At 38.6% G+C, this 22,769-nt stretch overlaps 2 protein-coding genes across 8 annotated transcripts in view; both read right to left on the bottom strand.

Moving 5' to 3' along the window:
- Positions 1–429: 429 nt before the first annotated feature.
- GRSF1 (G-rich RNA sequence binding factor 1) lies at positions 430–14,767 on the bottom strand. 2 transcript variants are annotated; one of them, XM_019663228.1, is made up of 10 exons: positions 14,312–14,767; positions 10,368–10,524; positions 9,116–9,271; positions 8,565–8,708; positions 7,755–7,890; positions 5,715–5,899; positions 4,654–4,775; positions 3,372–3,507; positions 2,867–2,948; positions 430–1,775 (listed from the first exon to the last, which is right to left on the bottom strand). In XM_019663228.1, exons 1-9 carry the CDS (start codon positions 14,663–14,665, stop codon positions 2,899–2,901), a joined length of 1,440 nt encoding a protein of 479 aa, XP_019518773.1. In that variant the 5' UTR covers positions 14,666–14,767; the 3' UTR covers positions 430–1,775; positions 2,867–2,898. The 2 variants fall into 2 exon arrangements, with proteins under 2 accessions (XP_019518773.1, XP_019518774.1); XM_019663229.1 differs by lacking the exon at positions 14,312–14,767 and adding an exon at positions 14,019–14,165.
- Positions 14,768–20,556: 5,789 nt separating this feature from the next.
- The window catches only part of LOC109393720 (uncharacterized), a 30,300-nt gene continuing 28,087 nt past the window's right edge, over positions 20,557–22,769 (bottom strand). For 4 of the 6 annotated variants that reach the window (XR_002126315.1, XM_019663220.1, XM_019663219.1 and 1 more), the window contains one exon: positions 20,557–20,889. Coding sequence is in view for 1 of the 6 variants with exons in the window: in XM_019663219.1 (XP_019518764.1) it covers positions 20,755–20,889 (135 nt within the window). In the remaining 5 variants the exon portion in view is untranslated. Of the gene's footprint in view, positions 20,890–21,869; positions 21,900–22,769 lie in introns of those variants that run through there. The other 2 variants (XM_019663223.1, XM_019663221.1) reach the window with 2 other exon arrangements.

Here is a 22,769-nt window from a genome sequence, read left to right as displayed (position 1 = left end):
TTACTCACCATGTAACGTTTTAATGCTTTTGCTCTCATTCTTTTCCCAGAGAGGTGCAAATTAAACTCATTAGCTTTAAAATACAGTAACTGCAAATGAATTCCTCACCAACCCCAATCCCAATCACCCTACAGATTTTTTCCAGTGCAAATTAGGTATCGACTGCTAAAGGGACAGAAAAGATCACATTCCAATAGATCACACAGTTACAGACACCAGTTCTCATAGCTCACGAGTACACATATATGAAAACACATTTCCATCTAAGTAGTAATACTGAAGCTGTTAAGCTGGTTGATTAAGTCATGTTCTTGAAAGATGATAAAACAAACAACCAAAAATTAATTATTTCTTATAATAATATACCAGGACTTGATGTAATAAAAATATATTCAGTTGATCACACACTCCAAAATAAATACTCTTAGGTAATCTTCAGCCTGAAACAAAGCCTTCATTTATTGACTATTTACAGTACAGTGATTTTGTATCTTAGCTGGTAATCAAAGATGGTTATGTATTGAGTGAGAGAAGACATAATCTCTCTTCCAGATATCACCGCTCAGAAATCTGGGCTAATTCAATTTTATGAATTAGGATTGCATTTCCTGGTAACTATCTACATAGCAGTCGTCACCCTGAGAACAGGAACAAGGCAAAGAAAGTATAAAGGATGTTGATTCTCCTACAAGGTGCACATAAACTTAGTTTATTAATGACTACATTTTGAAGCCAGCCATTTTGATCCAATAGTTAAATAACAAGCTGTTTAATATTAAAGCAGAAAGTACTGCAATAATGTGACAGAAATACAGCTTCATCCATAAATCCTTCACACAATTATACATTAAATGCTATTTTTATTTAAGCAAGGCACCCCTTTGTTCTAAAATATGGGATGTGCTACCCCACTGAAAAAGCAAATGAGACTGAGATTTTTTTTCCTATCTAGAGCTGGTTTAAACTCAAGTGAAGCCATTAATGTCCTTACCAGTCAGGACTGTTCTGACATGTCACTTCACAGGATTGAGACGAACACCCTTACAGTTTACCCAAAACCAAAACAAGGGGTTGGGGGGTGTTAAGACAACTTTTAAGTTGAGGCTAGAATTCCCTCCTTAAGCATACTGGCATTAATGTTAAATGCCTTCAGTACAAGGCCTAGAAAGGCAAAACATTTCTAAAAACATGAAACTGCCAAATAGTTATTTACACTCACTAATCTGTGGTATTTATTTTTTGTTTTGACTCTTTTCTTTTTTTAATTCCTACCCCTAAGTCATCAAATACACCTAAAATTATAACTACTCTGTAAAACCATAACGGTTCAAAGGTCGGAAACCTTTCTTTGCTTTGGTGCGTATTTGGTTAAAATAAATCAGTATTTTATTCCATGGTAAGTTTTATATCAGAGCTCTCAAATACCATTTTTAAAATGAGGGAAAGTCTTTAAAGGACAGTGCTGAATAAAAATATGCAGTCTTTACATTGGGTAATATTTCTTCTATGAAAACAAACTGTTTTATCATATAAAATAAAGACCAGATTTTTAAATTAGATCCGGGACAGTTTAAACAAAAATTTAAATTTTGTGGTTTATTTAATCCCAAACTGAATCTTCCATTTTCTTTCTAAACAGTCCACTACGGAATTTTTCTTATAAGCAATTAACCCCAAATCCCAAAATCCTTTCTGTAGCAGTTGCTGCTAAAAAACTGGAACTTTATATCCCACGTCCAAGAAAGATGTGCAAATGAAATGCTTCTTGCTTCATCCTGAAATAAAACAAAAAATGTTGCACGTTTACTAATGAAAAAGTGTTGCACATGTTCCCATACAATTTAAAACTACAAATTCAATAATTTTTTTTCTTTCTGATTTCGTGCAACTTATCTGACAAATTAATTAAGGTGAACAAAGTTAGACATTAGTATTTGCAAGCTGGCATGAAGATAGGAGATTATCAAGGTTGAGCACAGAATATAATTTACATAGATTTTAGCTAATATAAATATTTAATATCCTAAGATTGTGGGACTTATATCTAAAAATAGCTCATGAAAACTATTATAAAGAAATGCCCCATGTGCTTTCAAGAAATCATTACAGTGAAGTGTCTCAAAGGAATGCACCACTACATGTAGAAAAATGATTACAATAAAATTAAACATATTAAAAGATTTTATGGAGAAAAATAAAGACACCACAAAACACTGAGTCAAGGGAAACGACATCAAGACATAGTTGGCAGATTTGTTGCAGATAAGTTAACCCTATGAAATCCAATGTACTTCGTAGGACAACCATTTTCGTAATACCATTTTAGGAAAAGAAACAGTGGTACATTAAGTGTACCATCAATGATACGTCCTGGTTTTAAATGTATCATTTTAAACATCTTAAAAATACCTTGGAACTGAGGAAATGTGTTTAAATTTTATAGGAAGAAAAGCTAATGCGAGCCACATTTCCAGTGTATTATGATTTATAGCTACTAATGGTGAAAAATTATTTTTAGGCACATAGACTTAAGAATGTTGGGAAAGATTCAAAAAGGCTATATATGGGAAAAATACTCAAAGCCACTATACTATTATAATGAATTCTATTTCCCAGGAGAATTTTTCTCCTTATATTGATGCTTCAATTACAGGATGATAAAAACAAACACAACTAAAAATTAATTATTTCTTCTTATAATATACCAGGACTTGATGTAATCAAAATATATTCAGTTGATTCACACACTCCAAAATAGTTTCATCTTTATTAAAAAGAGAACGGTCTCACCATATTACAAATTAGTAAACTAATGATTAATTTACCAACTGAAAATCATTTCTGCAATTGTACCCCTTAAGTTTACCTTATTATCTGGAGTCCCTGGAAGTCTTATTTTTATTTTCCCTTTGGACATGAATTCAGGAACAATTCAATATACCTATGGTCTGAGAATGAACAAAAACAAAACAAAACAAAAAAAAACAAAAAACAAAAACCACTCATTTAAACAAGTTGAAAAGGCAGAAATTAACATTGCAGCCATTTATTTCATAGTTCAGACAGAAACTCAAACCCTTTTGCCCATTCCTTTTCCTAATTAAAATCAAAAACAAAAATTCAAAAACAAAATTAAAAAATCCTAACTCACTCTGAATAGAAACATGCAGGATAATTAACAAACTAAAAATTAAAAAATGCTTTATGTTATAATAAGGTTTCGTCCTTTTTACAATACATTTAATTCAGTAGTACTGACAGAGCACAATTTTCCCAAGGAAATATTCTAGGCAAAATCCAAAGCGGAAAAAGGCATTTGTAAGCACAGGCAGACACCAGAAATGAAAATGAAAACCCCAGGCAGCACTTACGAACATGGGAGCGATCCTTGAGCATGGCTGCAACAGCATCCTCGTGGGTGTCAAAGTGCACATCAGCTTCTCCTGTGGCCTTCCCACTAGAGCTATACTCCATAGTGATTCTAACAGGCTTCAGAGGAGCAAAAAACTAAACAATGAACAAAGAAAGCAAAAAAGAAACATAATGACACTAGGCCCAAATCTGAGAAGTCTGGTGGCTCTGTATGTTTCTTACAGACTTTGATTCGTATACGAAAAATTGTATTTTTAGGAAATCTCTTTTAAGCAACAAAGTAATTACACCTCCACCATCTCTTCTGGCTTTTCTGATCCTCTTAAATCTCCAGGTTCATCTCGAATATCTGTTCACTGACAACTTAATACTATACAAATACGTAGGTCTCAACTTTTTTTATACCAACAAAGACTACTTTATTTCTCCCATACACATCCTTCCTGTTTGTAAAGACTGACCATCAAATATACTTCATTTCTTAATAATCCATTTTTACCACTTTTTTATCAGACATGTAACCTGATAATCAGTTTCTTATCAGCACTACAGAGCGACCACACTGAGTGGTTATCATTCCATAGCAAAGCAATGGAATGGAAGACTTTACTGTGACTGTGCAACCTTCACTAACATAAAGATCTGATACCTATTAGGCTTTTTGAAATAATGAAAACAACTCTGAGGCCCCACTACTAAGTGAAGACTCTAGGTTTGGATCCACCTTAAGTATACGTCCTGAAGTTCATGAAGTCAGTAAGGGCTTTGTTGTTTTGTCTTTTCATTTCATACAGTGTATCTATTGTAAAATAAAAATAGTTTAAGAATTCCTTTTCTCAAAAATTAGGGAATTATGATGCAAGAAGACTACATGGTCTGATGAAAGCTCACACATTTAAGAGTACTGGATTCTTGTCTAGCATGTAACTGATGTGTGGACAATTCCTCTGGTCTGTTCCTAAACAACACTGAATGGGTTGAACGAATTTTTTGGAAACCCAAACTTTCTTACTTTGAATACTAAACCTACATCATTTTATTCTGCATCTATAAAATCCTCTTGTCCACTATGCATTTGATCTTAAAATGTAATAAATCCCATACTTCTCAGGTAAAGAAAATAAAACAAGCCTCTACAACTATGGAGATGCCTTCTTACTGTTCAAAGATGCTGCAGAAATACTGTATTTTCTTCTTTACCTTCCCCAAATTAATCCTAGAAGTTCAATTTTAGAACTTTTGCTCAAACCTACTGAGATTGGGTGTCTTCCTGCCACTCACATTTATAATGTCTTGGGCATTGGCTTGGAAAGGCAATCCTCTCATGTGAACAAAATGTAGTGAAGATGTAGTTCCATAATCAACAGCCTCTGGAAGCTTTTCTGACATCTCCTTAGGCAATTCTGATAAATGGAACAAAAAGCACTGTCAAGAACATAAAAGCTTCAAGAATTATTAACATATTACAACTGAGTATGACCTTCATGTCAAAATCCTCAATTCCTCTTGAACCAGTTAGGAAGAAGGGCTTGCATTTTAAAAGCCAAAATGATGTGAAATGTCTGCTACCTTACAAATATCACCTGAACACCCGTAAGAATTCAGTGCCTCAACCCATTACCAGATTACAAAGGAACATCTTTCTATAACAACAGAGAGAAGGAAAAATAATTATTAATAAAAAAATAAGGGCCGGCCGAGTGGCTCAGTTGTTAAGAGCTCGCTCAAGAGTTTGAGCTCTGAGCAACAGTGGTTCGAGTCCCGGCCCGAGCTGAGCAGCCAACAGGATGTAGCAGGATGGCTCAGCTGAAAAAAAAATAAAATAAAATAAAAAATAAAGGCAAGAGTAACTTTCAAGGTTATAGGCACTTTAAATAAATAAATAAATAAATAAGGTAAAAGGCTTATCCCAGGGCACCAGTTTAAAAGGATTTATCAAACTTCAAAGATTCCAAATGTTGTTTTGGGGTTAGAATCAAAGCAATAATTACAGAGGCAAACAAAATCCTTACTTTAGTCAACACATCTGCTCTCTACCACATCTTTTCCCACCTTAGTTTAAATGTTGACAGTTTACCCTTTTGTTACATTTGTGTCACCCAGCTTTTCTGATATAGAAACTTTAAAAATAATTAAATTTTAAAACCTCATGAAATAATTAAGCCCTTCTGTATATATGCAAAGTACATACTACACTCAAAAGACATATTAAATCTTAACTCAATTTCCTTGTCCTATAATCGTGTAATTTCATACAACATGGTCATCAAAAAAGTATTTTTAACAAATATCAAAACACACAAGATAGACCCAATGAGTCTCAACAAGAGACAGGTCCTTACCGATTTCCTTCTCACTTTCAAAAGTGGTCATTGGTCGAATATCCTCATTTACTTCGTGTTCTTCAAAGACCATTTCTGGCTCAGTTATATACTTAGCAGTAGGAGAAGATGCCATTTTCTTTCCCTTATGAGAACCGACATGTGTTCGAACTTCATTCCTCCTGCTTGGAAATATCTCTATATATCTGTGTCAAAGCAAAAGTGAACGAACAGGCACAAATGGTGCAAAGTAACTTTACATTGAACTCACTTAAAACAAAACATACACATATAATATTTCCAATAGCTTATGAAACACAAGTGTTCAAAGATGATGGGGTGGGGGGGGTAAGAATGGATATAGACATTAGCTCATGAAAAAGAACTCTCAACAGATCACTGATTTAATCTCCCCCACGCAAAATAACAGTTTTCTCCAAATGCATTTTATCAATGTTTTCTACCCTGCTTTGTTTTATGAAGACAACTATGCTAAGGTTAATTGTGTGTATGGAAAGAATTAATCTGGTAAGAAGGGTTTTGTTTTTCACAGTGGGTTAACAATCTCTTGAAGCCTTACAATTCAATTCTGTGAAAATTAACCCCTCTGTATATTAAAAGTCATATTATAGTACATGAGGATCTAGCTTCATCCAGAATTTCACTAAGAGTTTAATGAGAATTCATGAACTAAATGTCAATTCTGACTTGCTATCTGCTTGGCAGTGGGACTATTAAGTCCAAGCTTCAGGATCCAGTTTTCTTTTTCTCAACACTACTTTTCCAAATTAGGTTAATACTGAATTATAAAACTCATTTGTAGTTAAAAACCTATAAAGATTAGATGAGCACCACTTCTTAATTTATTGAAGAGATTTGTACACTGCCTTAACATTCCCACATAAATTCATAACTCTGATGTATTCCAAGATACAAGAAAACATGAAGAATGCTGGGGGGAAAAAATGGTGTGGGGGTGGTTTGCATATCTTTTTTCATTTAAAAAGAAATTTAGGGCTGGCCGAGTGGCTCAGTTGGTTAAGAGCTCGCTCAAGAGTTTGAGCTCTGAGCAACAGCGGTTTGAGTCCTGGCCCAAGCTGAGCTGCCAACAGGTGGCAGGATGGCTCAGCTTTAAAAAAAAAAAAAAAAATGTATTTAAGACTTTCGAACCAATTCTATAAATAGATCTTGAAACAATGGCTTTGGAATTGGCCTTTTTGGTTTTTTAAGCTTCAAAGAAGTAAAAAGGCCAGAAAGCAGCAAACCAGTGATTTAAAATTTGACACTTTTGAACACTCCTCCAAAATTAAAGTTAAAAGACAAAAGAAGCCACCCATCACACTACATACATCCTAGTGTGATACGATATGCAGTATACAGCATTACCTATAAAGCATCCATATCAAAATGTTAAACTGAACCAATTCAACATGCTAGCTCTAATTTCCAGTTTTCAGGAAATAACAGAGGATACAAAGGAACAAGTTAAATGACACTATGACAGGGCAATAAGATAAATATAGAATGTGAGACACTGTACAGGACAACTGACCCAATTTCTTCAAAAGTTAAATGCATTTAAAAAGGGGGAGGGAATGAAAAAGGAGAAGGGGATTTGTTCTACTTTAAAAGAACTGCAGACATAACAATCAAATGCAATGTATGGGCCATGTCTAGATTCTGGTGCAAAAAAACCCCAACTGTAAAAAGACATTTTTGGAATAATTAAGAAAATGTGATTATGGACTGGCATTAGATATTGCTTATTTTGATAGATGTGATAATATTGGAATTATATATAATTGGAACATTATATAAAAATGTTTTATTATATAAAAATGTTATATATATTGGGATATATATAAAAATGTTTTCTTAAAAAATGGATACTGAAATAAACATGCAGCAAATATAATACATGTGAATAATCTGTAAATCTAAGTGATAGACATTTGACAGCTCATCATACTATATTCTCTACTTTTCTGTTTAGATCAGCAGCATTCATCAATATGACCCAATGTGTGATACTCTTGCATCATTAGTAACTGCTTCACTCACCGGTTACCAATTTCTTCCCTGTGTTTCAACAGGGCTTGGTTGGCCATTTCTGGTTCTTCAAACTGCACATAGGCTTCTCCTGTTTTTCTTCTCCCTCTGTAGTCCATTACAAAAGTAATGTCTACTATATTCAGTCCTAGGACACAAAAAGGTTATTACAAATTAGTGCTAACATGAGCTTTTATATCCTTAAAATTAACACATTCGTTCACGTACTAATTTTATTTCCTTTTTCCTTGATTAGTAAAATTTGGGATCTGTTTTGCCAATCCCAAAGCTAGATACATGCCTAATAGGAAGAAAATTATTATGCAGCCAAAAGTTAACAACACCTACACATCTATATTTCCAGAATGTTTAGGGTCTAAGCAGTACATCTAAAACACCATTCTCTCTCTCTCTCGTTCTCTTTTTTGTTTTGGCCATTAATTATATAGTAGGGGAAACAGAGATTTAGACTAACATCACTATTGTTAGTGGTGCAGATTTTATACCTAAGAATTACATGACAATGCTTTTACATCATATAAACTGCTATTGTCTTAAGCAAATATGGCTACTCTTATGAGAAGGTATTTTTCTCAAGAGTAAAATAAACTCACTTGAACTCTGGCATTCCCCAAAGATCAGCATGATAGGCCAAAACACTCCTATAATCTATAAGTATTAGAAATCCAAGTGAAGAGTTCTTTCCTAAAGAATCTAATATAACTGCATACAATTACCTAAGAAAAGGGTCACATAAGATATAGAAGGAAAGAATGGAGGGAAAAAACAATTTGAGGCCTCAAGCATAAAACTAAAAAGCACCTGCAAAGAAGTCTACAATGTCTTTCTCGTTGCAACTGTAAGGAAGTCCTCTCAAACGAACCACGCCATCATTTACCACAGGTGAAGATTTGACCTGCAGGTTCTTCATTAAGGCATCCACATCTTCATTGTTTATCTCATATACTACAAAGAAAAAACACAAAAAGATATGCATAATTTACATAACTAAGAAAGAAGGCTTATTTTTAAAGAAATCGCACTTGGTGGGTTATCCAAGAATTTAAAAACCAGTATTTTTTAATCTTTATGTATTTGCTGGAGAAAATACCAAATGACATTTATTGAATATTTATTATGTGCCAGGTGTCACTCATTTAAACATCACAACTTGTGAGGTAAACTTGGTCAACATCCTCATTTTGTAGATAAGAAACTAAGATTATCTCTGTGCTCCATTTTCGCACCCTGTAAAAGAGTGTATTCATAATATCTAGCTCCTTCGTTATTGTTAAGGATCAAATGAAACTGCCTTGGAAAGAATAAAAATTTAGTGTAACGATCCTGAAGAGCCACAACATGACTTCGCGTACCTTCCACATACCGCTGCCCCATGTACATGCGATGCTTTTCTAAGGCTTTCTGCACATCCTGCTCTGACTCCATTTCAATTAAGGCATCACCCCTTCGTTTCCCATCTCTGTTTAAGAGGAAGTGTATTCCATTCTCACCATTGCGGATTCTGCAGTCTAAAAGTATGTGAGTAAAATCAATTAAAACCAAAAATCAAACTTTTAGCGCAATTATGCAAGTCACTGGAATGCAATTTTCTAACAACAAAACAAAGCAGGAACCAAAATGCCTGTCAGAATCCTCACACAAACCCCCATCATTGAATCCATCCAAATGCTGTGAGGTAGTAGTTTCTAAAATGTTCTATGTGAAAAAGATAAGCAAACCTTAACACATAACTTTATGATCCCCTGATCATTAAATGGCAATTCAGGCTAGGCTCAACAAAAAAAGTATTACGTGCTTCCCAATGCTTCTACAATCAGTTTCAAATCACTTAAGGAATTAAAATATGGTTATGTTTATGCATAAGTGTCTTTTGTTATAATCATAACCAAAAAAACTCTAAAATGTCTCCTATAAGAATAATTTTGCTGCCATAATTTAACTTTCTCCCCCTTTCAGTACCAAGAAAAGACATCCCCAAACTGCATACCCTATAATGGGAACAAGTGGAATATGTAAATGGCTTTATAACAGGCTTGATCCAAACAAATGCTATGCACATTTAAGGTACTTAATATGTTGTTACATCTTTTTTACAACATTTAAGACGGCATGTTATAAAAGCCTCTTAAAAAGTTTGCTGTTAAAAGCAAAATAAAAAATCAGTCAGATACAGAAACTAAGAAACTAACCACAAATATGTAAATCTTCTAAATATGTTACTAAGGGAACTATGTCACTTGATACTAAGTGATCTTGTATTCTAAATGTATGTATTCCATAAAGAACTACTCTTATCTATAGTCCCACTAACATTATTTCTACTAATAGGTTTGACTTTTTGATATGTACTTATTAAAACTTCCGAGAAAACTGGTTGCATACTATGTGTTTTAACATTAAATTTTTTGTTCCATTCAGTCTTTAAACCTGATATGCGTTACAAATAGTACACATGGTATCACTTGGTGCGCCATCTGTAGCCAGCCAGAATGAGACAATTCCTAACCATCAAATAATACGTCTATTGCATTGCTTAACTTGGATTTTGTGGGACTATCTTTTACTTAGACAAAATTACATATTTAAAACATACAGAAAATATACCTGAGAAAAAGCTAAGCACATCTTCTACAGTGCAGGACCATGGTAATCCTTGAGCTCGAATGAGATAAACATCATCCACTTCCTCTCCTAACTTGGATGGAGCCAATTCATACTCAGGGAGAGGCGGAAGGTCTTCCAGGTAGGTGGTTTTGGACTCCTTCCGAGAGAAATGAAGAAGTGTAAAAATATTTCTTTGACATTGTACTTAGAAAATGTTTATTTCTACAACCTAATGCTCTGGATACTATTCTTAGGGGACAGTTACTATTTCAGAGGTGAGAAGTAAGCTTCACAAATCTAACTCATCCTAGCCATTCAGCCACCCTATTTTAATTGGAGCAGAATGGATTATAAACCAAGACCCTTACTTATGCTGCCTACAAGAGACTCTCTTCAGATTGAAAGACACACAGAAAGTAAAGGGATGGGGGAAAAGATAATTCATGAAAATGGAAACAAAAAAAAAAGCTGGGGGAGCAATACTTATGCCAGACAAAATTTAAAACAAAGGCTATAACAAGAGACGAAAAAAGACTCAGTAATCCGATTTCTGGTTATTTATCTGAAGAAACCCAAAACACTACTTCCAGGGGATGTGTGTTCATTGCAGCATTGTTTACAATGGCCAAGATGTGGAGGCAGCCTGGTGTCCAACAGTGGATGAATGGATAATGAATAGGCGGTACATATATACAATGGAATATTGCTTGGCCATGGAAGGGGATGGGTTCTTGCCATCTGTGGTGGCATGGACAGACCTGGAGGGAATTGTGCTGAGTAAAGTATGTCAGGCAGAGACAGACAGATGCAATATGATTTCACTTATATGTGGAATCCAAAGTACAAAATAAACTAACAAAGCAGAAACAAACTCACAGATACAGAGAACATTTTGATGGTTACCAGACAGGAAGAGGGTTGGGGGTGGGTGAAAGGGGAAGGGATTAAGAAATACAAATTGGTTGTTACAAAGTAGTCATGGAGATGGATGTAGAGTATAGCATAAAGAATACAATCAACAATATCTTAATAACTATATATGGTGTCAGGTGGATACTAGATTTAGCTGGGCAATAGATGGGAGGGGGGTTGGGGAAAAGGTGAAAAAGGTGAAGGCACTGAAGTACAAATTGGTATTTACAAAATAGTCATGGTGAAGTACAGCCCAGGGAATATAGTCAATAACATGGTAATAACTATGTATAGTGCCAGGTGGGTACTAGACTAGTTAGGGGGATCACTTCTTAAATTATATAAATGTTTAACCACTATGCTGTACACCTGAAATTAACATAAAATAATACTGAATGTCAACTGTAATCAAAAAATTAAAAAGTAGGGGAAGGTGAGGGGACTAAGAGGTTCAAATTTCCAGATATAAAACAAATAAGTCATGGGGATGTAATGTACAGCATATGGAATATAGTCAATAATATTGTGATAGCATAGTACATACAGTGTCAGATGGCTGCTGGACTTATGGTGATCACTTCTTTAGGTATATTAATGTTGAATAACTATGGTGTACACCTGAAACTAATATAATACTGTATGTTAGCTATATTTTAATAAAAATATAAATAAATAAATTTTTTAAATGGTACTGGGGTAAAATCTAACTCTTCCTGTTTTGGCTTAAATTACATGTCCTAAAGCAATAAGCAGGCATATCCTAATGGTTTGGCAGGACATAAATTTTATTCAGGACTTGTTTTGAAATTCATCAGTCCCAAATTACATCTAATAGTGTTTTGGTTAAAGCAGAACAAAAGAGGTCCCTTCAATGTGACAAACACGTGAGTGCCTCCTGTTAGGCACTGTGCCCCATATTAGGCCCTCATCTCAAAGAGTTTACCATCTACACTAAGATAAGCATATAAGACAAGATGCTGTAAGCGTTAAGATATAAGATTATTATAAGAATTCAAAACAGAGCACTAACAGAAGAAAAATAAAGACATGGTATGAGATGGGGCTTGAAAGGATAGACTTCTGACTGCAATATACAAAGGAAAGGGAATTCCAGTTTGTGAGGGAATGGGAGGAAGCAATATGAACAAATACAAAAACAAGTATTTGCAAAACAACAATAATCCTATTTGGCTCAACTGTAGGGTACAATTAGGAGCCAAAGAAGATGAGCTGGCAAAAGGAACTTGGTACTACATAGCAAAGGGACCTGTCTGTGTATTAAGCTCAATGTGACTCCTTAACCTGGTAGGCAAAGGGGCACTAATGAAAGACATTTAGGAGTGGGAAATCAACAAACAGCAGGATGATTGGAAAAACTAATCTGTCAACTGATGTGTCAAGACCAACTGAATAAGGGAAAGACCAAAATAGGCAATAGCTGTCGAGTGAGGTAACAGAAGCCTGAGACACACCTAAAGAACTCTGTTTTACAAAACTAAGCAAGAATTGGAATTTTTAATAAGGTTCCAACAACCACCACAACCATAACAGGGAAGAAAACTCAGGTTTTAAGACTTGGACTCTACTGGGCTAAGGAAAGCGATTCCTTTGTACTATCCCCCGTTTACATTAAGACTCATGTCTAAATTTATGGACTCAGTGATAATGTAAACCTCTAGCAGAGGTCTAATACGTATTTAATAAGAATGCAACAATCACTACGATTAACATGGGAAGACAACTCAAGCTTGGACCCTATTGGGCTAAAGAGAGAGATTCTTCGCTCCTTTATATGTTCTCATTATTTTCACGAACACTTACACTAATTTTAAGAAGTCAATGATAAATGTAAGCACAGTGTGAAACACTACTATAGGCTCAACAGTTATCATTAAATTTCACAGAAAAAATAATCAAGTAAAGAGAGTAGCCAGTTCACAAAGGCTTATTAGAGATAGTTTGCATTTTTTAATAAGGGCAACATTGCCCCAATTTCCCAGAATTCCATAAGCACCATACGCTTTTACAGAAAAGGGCAGCAAAAAGTATTGGGCCGGGATTCAAATCAATTAGCTCAACCACAGGCAGACAGCAGCCATGCTGATTAGCCTCCCAGTTTCCCTAAGTTCAAGGAGAAGCTCAAATTAAGATCAATATGACCCAAGACATCAGAACTAGGTAGTCAAAAAGTGCGGTGACATTTCCCAGATGCCACGTAACAAGCGGAAAGAGCTTCCTTCCTACAAGGTACAAAATATTTGCAATCTGAGTTCTTAAAGCATACGCCGTCCTTAAAAAAAAAAAACACATTGCAGACTCACTCCTGGATCCCCAAATTGTGGCCTCAGCCCTAGAAATCCCCTCCCTTCCACCCCTTCCCCAAATATCAGTCTCCAAACTGTCGCCCCGTCGGCGGTGACCCATAGACCTTCTGTCAGAGGAAGTGGAGGTGCAGAGGTGACCTTCAGTAAACTGGGGCAGCTGGCCTTTCCCCAGGGACACGACAGGCGGGGGAGCGCTGGTGACGAGCCTCCGTCCCCACGAGCCCAGGCCACGCCACTGTGCGCGTGAACCTTGCCATCAGCAGCCCGCGAGGCGCGCCGGGGGCCGCCCAGGCCTCGTGCGGGGGCTGCACGGAAAGTCCCAGCCCTCCCCGGCCCGGCCTCCCAACTTCACAACCAGCGGGCGGAGAAGCACAGGGACGCGGGGCGGGGGCGTCCACAGCCTCAGCAAACCTACCATGGGCCGGCAGGAAACAAGGCCTCCACCTTCATCCCCAGCCACACTTACACTGCCCAACCGACCAGACACTCAAGAGGAGAACAAAACAAGGAGAAAACCCGGGCCTGGGAGAACGTCCCTTGTTCCCGGACCCAATAGGAGTAGGCGGGCGGGGGCGGGGGTGCCGCGGGGGTGCGGCGCGTGCCGCGGCTCCTCGGGCGCGCACGCGAGGCGCCCACAGAGGGGCGCGGAGACACGTGCGCGCGGCCGGGGAAGGGTCCCGCGCGCGGTCTCTTACGGCGCCCACGTACCTGGCTGTATCCCCGCGTCGGGCCCGCGGCCGCCGCCAACGACTGCGGCAGCAGCGGGGCGCGCAGAGCCGGGTAAGAGGCAGCGGCCGCGGCGGCGGCGGAGGCGGTCGCGGGGGGAGGCCCCGCCAGCCTCCCGGCGGGCACAGGCCCGGTATGGAGGCCCCGAGTCTGAGAGGCGGCGGCCGCGGCGGCCCCGAGCAGCAGCAGCAGGCGGCGGCGGCCCGAGACGCCAGACGGGAAGGAGCCGGCAGCCGAGTAGAAGGGCAGGCAGGCAGCGCCGGTGCGCCGGCAGCTGCTACAGTTGCAGCCGCAGCCTCGGAGCAGCGCCCCGAGCACCCAGCGCGTCCCGGCCATGGACTCCGGAGGCGGCGTGGGGCCTGTAGGCGGCTGCGGCTGCAGCGCCAGCGGAGAGGAAGTGGAATCCAGGGCCGGGGTGGGGGCGCCAGGCACATGCGCGCCGCCCCGGGGCCGCGGAGGGAGGAGGCGGGGAGCGCGCTGCTCCGCCTTCGAGGCGGAGCTGACCGAGGTCGGGGGTGGGGAGGGCTATGGGGCCCTGGCACAACCGCCCTGCTCTTCTTTCACTCTGTGGAAACTGAGTCCTAGAGGGGACGAGGAGAGAGCCTTCCTGCCCTGGAGACAGCCCAGACATGGAAGGCCGATCGTCCGACGCCCCCGGATACACGTGACCTGAGGGGCACTAGGGCTGCTTCTGGAAGGAATCCTTATACTCGGCTTATAAAAAAGAGGTTGGCGTAATATCAAAGGAGGTTTAGTAACCTCCAAATTTGAGAGAGGAGCAGAAGACCAACTGTCTTAAAATGAAACAGATACTTATATGTTGATTGTACATGTATACAACAAAGATAAAGCCTCCCTTAATGAATCAGTGTATTAACAAGTGGACAGGCAGAGGTTTGTAAAACAGCTGGTTCTGCAGTTTTCCTCCTGTGGCCAGGACCTGGCTCAGGTTCGTAGACAAAACGGAGTTCTGAGAATAAAAAATAGAAAAAGCTACATTTAAAGAAATTTTGTGGAGGACCGGCCAAGTGGTGCCTTGGTTAAGAGTTGGCTTGGGAGGCCAGCTCTGAGCAGCAGGGCCCGGGTTCAGATCCCACATGAGGGCCAGTGACGCTGCGCCCTCTACAGCTAAGATGGTGAACAACAGCTCGACCTGGAGATGGGCTGCTGTGAGTCACCAGCACTGCTAGGCTGCACAGGGGCTGCAGTGGGCTGCCATGAGCTACCGTGAGTGGCCAGCAGCCAGCATGAGCCACCGAGAGTGGCCGTCCAATGGCCGGCAAGCTACTGCCTCACTGGGGAAGAGCGCAATGATAATACCAACATGGGCCAGTGAAGCGACGTCCTCCACAACTAGACTGAAGAACAAAGGACAGCAACTTGTCTGTTCTCCTTCCCCAATTCCCCAATAAAATCTTTTTTAAAAAAAATTGTGGAAAATCTCAAAGAAAAATGAAAACACAGAATTTCAGAAAATATCAGCATTTTTTAAAATCTTGTTTCATCTATCACCAGCACCACCACAGCCCAAACATTTTTTTCTTTGCCTGGACTATTAAAGCAAGCCTCAAAGATAACATTGATCAACCTTTCAGTACTCATTTTAACATAAGGACTTTAAAAAAAAAAATGACCTTCAGATTAGCTGTTTTAAAGTGTTCAAAGTTATTGTGTTTAAAGTTTGAATTGTTTGGCCTACTTTTAGGGAAAGGAAAGCTCAGTATTTCCTCCCAAAAAACCCTTTCCCCATCAAAGAGGAAAAAAAAAAAAAACACAGGAAAAATCTGATTGGCTTGGCTCGGTGGGCATGGAGTATCAAAGAGAAGGGGACATCCTCATCTGCAAGATTTAGGAATCCTAGAGGTTTGGTTCTTTTTTTCCTTAATTCTCTCTTTCAAGAAAAAAATGAGTTAGCCATTACTAACAGATTATCACTATAAATCACGATTTGTGGACATGTTAGGGATTCTGCCCATATTTACTCTTGCCTTTATTAACAGCTGAAGTCATCATCCCTAATGTGTAAATCTGAATGGGTTAGAAAGCTAATTACAAAGAGTGAAACCTTGCAGTTTACCAGGAGTAACACCTAAGTATTAAAACGGGAAGTTTTTAAATTATAGTTGACAATTTTATATTAGTTTCAGGTGTACTACAGTGATTAAACATTTATACACCTATGATGTGATCACCATGATAAAGTCTAATAACGATCTGTCACCATACAAAGTTTAAAAATGGAAAGCTTTAAGTTTTACTTAGCGGAAATTGGGAGACTATAAGGGAGAAAAGAAACTAACTGAACAAGTATTCATTAATCTGACAAACATATATTAAACGCTTTTTGTGTTCCAGGCACTGTGCTATGTATGCCCTGTGCATTCAAGGATATATAATAATAGGCTTACAGACTAAATATCAAAGTGATATTTAGATTTATATATGTCTAGATTATATGCAGAGAGAATAGCAATTTTATAAATTAAAACTAATGACTTAGGGGACATCAGGTTTTAAAATTTGTGTTGATATTATTTTAAACGCAACTAACCATAACTAGCACCCTTTCATGATAAACTTATGGAAGTAAAAAGTCTCTTGGACAAAAAAGTTTAAGAGACTTTTTGACTAGGGTTGTGACAATGGAGATGAAAAGGGAAGATTTGAGAGATTTTTTTTTTTCTTTTAGGAGGTAGAATCAACAAGATTTGAAGCTAGGTTGGAGATAGGGATAGTGTTTTCTGTTGTTCCTTGGGAATTTGGGGATTACTTTTCATCCCTAGGAAAGTTTAGATATATACATATATATGAAGCAAATCAACCCCATTTTGTGTTAAACCAGAGAAATACTCATTTGGGTGTTGTCAGTATAAATGAAGATGCTGCTTTGGATGAGACTGCTTGGACCAAGTTTACAGTGAGAAGAAAAAAAGATACAGAAGCAAGACTTGTGTACAATATTGAATGACCTGCAGAGGAAAATGAACTTGCAAGGACAAAGGAGCAGCAAGGAAGTTAAGAGCAAATTGAGGAAAAGCAACAGTGTTTCTCTAAGGGAGTATTTAACTGTCAAGTCCCTTCTAGGATCAGTGCTTACTCATCAAGTGTGAGATGAGAACAGGAAAAAATGTATTGGATTTAGTCATGTGGGAAGGCTTCAGTCACCTTACCCACACTTGTCTGGGGTAGTAATCGCAGAGGCTGGAATAAAGCAGAGGTGAGGAAATCGATGTAGAAGTGTTGTCGGAGAGTGGGCCCTTCTTGGCGCAAAGACCAGACAGATCATTGGCAACTAGAGCAAAGAATTGAACAAGATGCCGGAGTCAAGTACTGAAAAAGTAGTTTATTCGAAGAGATAGTACATTTCAAAGAAATAGAAGTTGGCCCATTATTAGAAGAGATGTTACATTCCAAAGAGTTTGGAGCGGGCCACGCCCAAAGGCGAGGCTCAAAAAAGGGAGGAAGGGGTTCAAAAAGAGCAGAGCGGGACTTCCCAGGACTTGGAGTTTTTAATCTCCTTTCTCTAGAATGGGCTGTTCCCCTAAGGGCGCGGGACCACTTGATTGGGACCTGTGATTGAAAAAAGATACTGAGTAGGTGCGAGTGACTGTTCTGGTCTAGTTGGGTATTTTGTGCCCATTTGTTTTCCCACAGTGGTAGGTAATTACAATACAACGGGGAGTTTTGGGTGTAGAGGGGATGTCCCCTGGGCGGTCCCACTCTGGGACATGCAGAAATGCAGAGACCCAATGCCTGCCTCTAACTGCCAGCCTTGTTTTCCCCTTGAGAGACATGATTCCCATAAAATCTCTATGGGAAGCTTAGGGTCAGGAGGTCTTTTCTTCTGTATCTGCTTCCTGCTGGGCAGGGGCGTAGAGCTGTCACTGCCTATTGGGAGATTCACGGAACTCTCACCCTAGCTGATCTCAGATGAGAGGAAGAAGTCTCGAGATCCGCCTGGAAAACCGTGTTGGCTTCCTTGGTTGTGACTGGCAATCTTGTTGGGGTATCATCTATATCCCCCAAGGTCCCTGAATGAGGAAAAATAGATTTTAATTAATAAATCTGTTAGCTCTCATGAAGCCTGTGGCCATTCAGCCTGTCATTCAGGTGGTGTCTGGGCCCAGAATGGGTTTGGCATTTAGCTTACTGGCCTGGGGGATATTAGGAAGTCACAGGCTTTCAAGTAGTTATCTGAAGCAGGGGTAGAAGACTTCTATTGTTTAGGATTAAGAAACTGATTTACAAAGCAATTAAGAAGCAAGAGGATAGGAGAATTCTAGGATTCAGGCTAGGAGCAATCTTTAGCCTAGAATTCACAGACTGATGAGAAGAGTAATCAAAGCCAGGGACTAAGAAACTAGGGAGGAGACTAACACTTCTATACTTAACATTTTTATACTTAACATTTCTATACTTAACATTTCTATAGGAAAGAACACTTAAAAGTTTCTCAGTGGTGGGGGTGCTGCTCAGTTGGCTGGTAACAGAAGTGCAAAATAGGTTTGATTTTATAGGTGAAAAAGGGATAAGGCAGTAAATAAAGTATAAGTCAAAAGTGTTTGACTTTCTTGCTTTGTTTGGATTAAGTTGGGTGATATTGGAACATGTTGAAGTGATGCTGGGAAAAGATTAAGTTAATAAAGATTTAATTGAGTAACTAGGAGAAAGTAGGCATAATTGAAGTGTGGGTTCCTAGAAAGGTGAAAGAGGATAGACATCAAAGCTCAGGTACAGAGATTAGCTTTAAATAGGAAAGAGCTCCTCCACATTTTCTGTAATAAATTAATCATAAAGCATATTGTTCTGGTGTGTTCCTTTTTATTTAGTATTTATTACAGTATTACATACAGAGTAGCACTGACAGGGTGTCAGCCTACTCTGAGAAGAATTTCTGAGGTAGAGCGAGTCAGTTAGTGGAAACACTCCCCATTTGGGGGGAGGTTTAAGAGAATGAAGGAGAAAAAGGATCACCTCCCCTTTGCTAGGAAAGAATGTTCAAAAGAAGCCCTCTTAGCTCCAAAGAGCACATTATTATGAACTAGGAGAGGAGCTGGAAGGGAATGATTGTTTTGATTACTAATAAATAAATTAAGGAACTCATTTTATTGTCTGTGCCCTTCAATTCTTTAAGGTGAATATTCTTTACTTCTGATATGCAATGAGGTTGAGTTCATCTCAAAGGGTCCCACCCCAAGCCTTCTTTGCATTTGAAAGAAACAAAAAAATCATGAACCACCATGTCAATAAGCCTAGAGTGGCAAAAGGAAAAGGAATTGAAGTCAAGTACCATAAAGAAATGGTGCCCATTTGTGTAACCTGTGATTAAAGGTGCTAAATCACCATCCAAGATTAAAGGAAGAAGTTTATTACATTGAGTAGATACAAGAGAACTTCAACAATTGGAGCTACCAGTTAGTTACTCCCAAAGGAAGACAAAGAGGTGCATTTTATCACCACCATCACGATTTCACTTATCTGACAAGAAAAATTGATCCACTGGAGCCCCAAGCTCAAAGATTTGTGCTTGCTGCAGTGATGTGTTAGCTTTATCAGTTGGCCTGTGTTCACTATTAACAAGTTCATGCTAACGAATTTTTATTATGTCTCTCCCATAGATTGCATTTTGAAAACCCTTCTGTGAAAGAATAAAATGTACCTACATATGATTGACACATGACAGACCAACAAACCTCTAAATATGGCAGCTTCTTCACATGTGAAAATTAGCTTATTAAAATTAAAATAGGTCACTGGGAAAGAGTAGCTGATTAGTTATTTAAATGAAATGTACTGTCAAATAGTAATTTAAATAAAAGAAAAAAAGGATTATTTTAAATTAAGAGCCCATTTTCCCCCGTGGCAAATATTTTTAAATGAACAAGACTGGAAATGTGAACTATATTCCTGGGGGAGTTCTCAAAATACAATGTCAATGCTATTATTACAAGGAACTGATTTACTCCAGATAGATGAGGCAGTTACAAAATTGAATTCCCTGTGGGTGTTGTGTGGGTACTATTGTGTAAAGCTCACATTGAGAATATTTAGAAAGTGGAACGATGAGTTATGGCATCCTCTGGCCATATTTACAAAAATGAGGTGGTAGTGTTTTTTACTAGTCAGATACTGAGACATCATATCAACTAGCTTTTCTAGAAGGGCCAAAGCTAGGGTGCAACTGGAGAGACCAAGGCTCTGAGTATAAACTGACACAAGATACAAAATAACCAAGAAGTCTTTATTTAATAAGCAACATTATTTATAACTATCTCTTTAAAATACATGAACATAGTGTTTTTTTAAAAAGTCAAGCCATGTGAAACTATATACACACATGCGCACGCACATACACAGCACACATAGAGGAAGGTTTGCTTTTAACCACTGTCCTCAAGTCACCCAGTTCCCAAAGAAAGATACCTTTACCAGTTTCTTGTGTATCCTTCCAGAAATGGTCCCTGCTGTGCTTCATTTTTAAATTTGGTAATTCCGCTGTACTTTGGATTTTGACAAGTTTTCCACCTGCTGTGAAAGGATATTCTGAAGCCAGTGTGTTCCTAAATTGAGAGCAAAAGGAAAAGGAAGCATAATAGATAAATGAGATCCTGCGTCACAAGAAACAAAGGATATGGGGGGGGGAGTAGGCATGAAAGGAAGAGGTAAGTCTACTATGACATTTGGAAGAAAATTTTTTTTCCCTAGTTAACAACATAGATTAATTAGGAAAAACATAAGACTTCAGAGTCACACTGATAAAACCCTGGCTATGTCAATGACTGTGTGACTTTGGTCATTACTTAATCTCTTTGAGCTTTGTTTTCATAAATTATAAAAATAGAGGTAATATTAACTATCACATAGATTTGTGAAGCATCCGGCACAGAAAGAACCTAGTCAGTGGTGACTATTATTTTCTAAGATATTGTTTAAAGGAAATGGTTATTGTTGTATTTTAATTAATTCTCCCCTCTGACTACACCTCAGTATTTTTAATTGAAATATAATGGACATATAACGAAAAACACAACACCTTTAAAACCCACCACACTGAGAGCATAACCTTCCTCTGATGAATGTCTGCTTTCAATGTCGTTTGAGGCGAATCATCACGTCGGGACCAAGACTGTTTGCACACCACATTGTTGTAAACAATCCACTTCTCATCATCAGTTGTCAGTCTTTTCAAAAACGGATCATTTTCCTCACATTTAATGAGCATATTGCATATGTTTATACGCGCTGTCCAATGAACTTCTTTGAGTTCATGCGGAACCCAAATATCAAGCTTGCTTACGTATCCCAGCTTCTTCAGGTGATCGTGAACGCTTGAATGATGGATGTTCAGTGTTTCTGCAATCTCTCATGTTATGTAACGTGACTTTGACTCAATCAATGCCTTTATTTTGTTGTCATCAACCTCGGTGGGCCTCCCTGACTGAGGAGCATCATTGAGATCAAAATCACCCACACAGAATTTTGTGAACCATCATTGGCACTGACGTTCTTGTAGAGCATTGTCACCGCAAACTTCATGCAACTTTTCACAAGCTTGAACACGCGTTCTTCCCTTTATGGAAGTAAAACAGTAAAATATGGCAAAAATGCACAGTTTGGTCTTCCATCTTCAACTTGTTGTAAAATCTCCAAAACCCAACCAAATCACTCAATTTTTGTTTTAGAATGAAGCTAGAACTGTAAGCTGTCAAATGACATGACAATAACATAGATGCGAATGACTCTAGTACTTCCAAAAATGAACTAGTGCCATCTGTTATGTATTTTTAAAGATTTTATTTGGGAATTGAGGAAGGGAACAATGTTGGAAAATTGGAGAAGGGAAAAATTGTGTTTTTCCAGGATCCATCAGCTCCAAGTCAAGTTTTTGTCCTTCAATCTTAGTTGCGGAGGGTGCAAGCTCAGTTCCAAGTCAAGTCGCCGCTTTCAATCTAGTTGTGGGGGGGAGAGGGTTGCAGCCCACCATCCCATGTGGGAGTCGAACTGGCAACCTAGATGTTAAGAGCACTCACTGTCACCAGCTGAGCAGTCCGGCCACCCATTGGCAGCACAGCTTGGGTGCAGCTCACTGGCCCATGTGGGAATCAAACTGATGACCCTGCTGCTCACAGCTCACGCTCTAACCAACTGAGCCACCCAGCTGGCCCTCTTCATATGTATTTTTAATTTGACTGCATTTGTAGGCTCCATTTATAACACCAGTGGCTGCTAGAGGTACACATATGATACCTAATTTATATTGAGGTCCCTTAAAGCAAATACAATATAATTTGTAGGGTGGCATTGGAAATGATTCAACTAGTATATAATTCCATTATGATCACCTGTACTTCATTTACACAAAATTATTCCACTTACTACTGTAATCACTAGTTTTCAAGGGGTAAAAGGTTAAAAGTAATCTGTTGAGCCTGCTTTCTAG

This window comes from Hipposideros armiger, unplaced genomic scaffold (genome assembly GCF_001890085.2).
Source record: "Hipposideros armiger isolate ML-2016 unplaced genomic scaffold, ASM189008v1 scaffold_386, whole genome shotgun sequence".
Lineage (NCBI taxonomy): Eukaryota > Metazoa > Chordata > Mammalia > Chiroptera > Hipposideridae > Hipposideros > Hipposideros armiger.
The sequence above is the reverse complement of the archived record's forward strand: the minus strand, read 5'-3'. Positions and strand labels throughout refer to the sequence as shown.

Excerpts from the sequence above, each read along its gene's own strand:
- GRSF1 (XM_019663228.1), bottom strand. The coding sequence starts at position 14,665 with ATGGCCGGGACGCGCTGGGTGCTCGGGGCGCTGCTCCGAGGCTGCGGC. Across the intron at positions 8,709-9,115 it reads GGGGCAGCGGTATGTGGAAG|TATATGAGATAAACAATGAA; the intron begins GTACGCGAAGTC and ends TTTTCTTTGTAG. Across the intron at positions 3,508-4,653 it reads ATGCCCAAGACATTATAAAT|TTTTTTGCTCCTCTGAAGCC; the intron begins GTGAGTGGCAGG and ends TTCATTGTTTAG.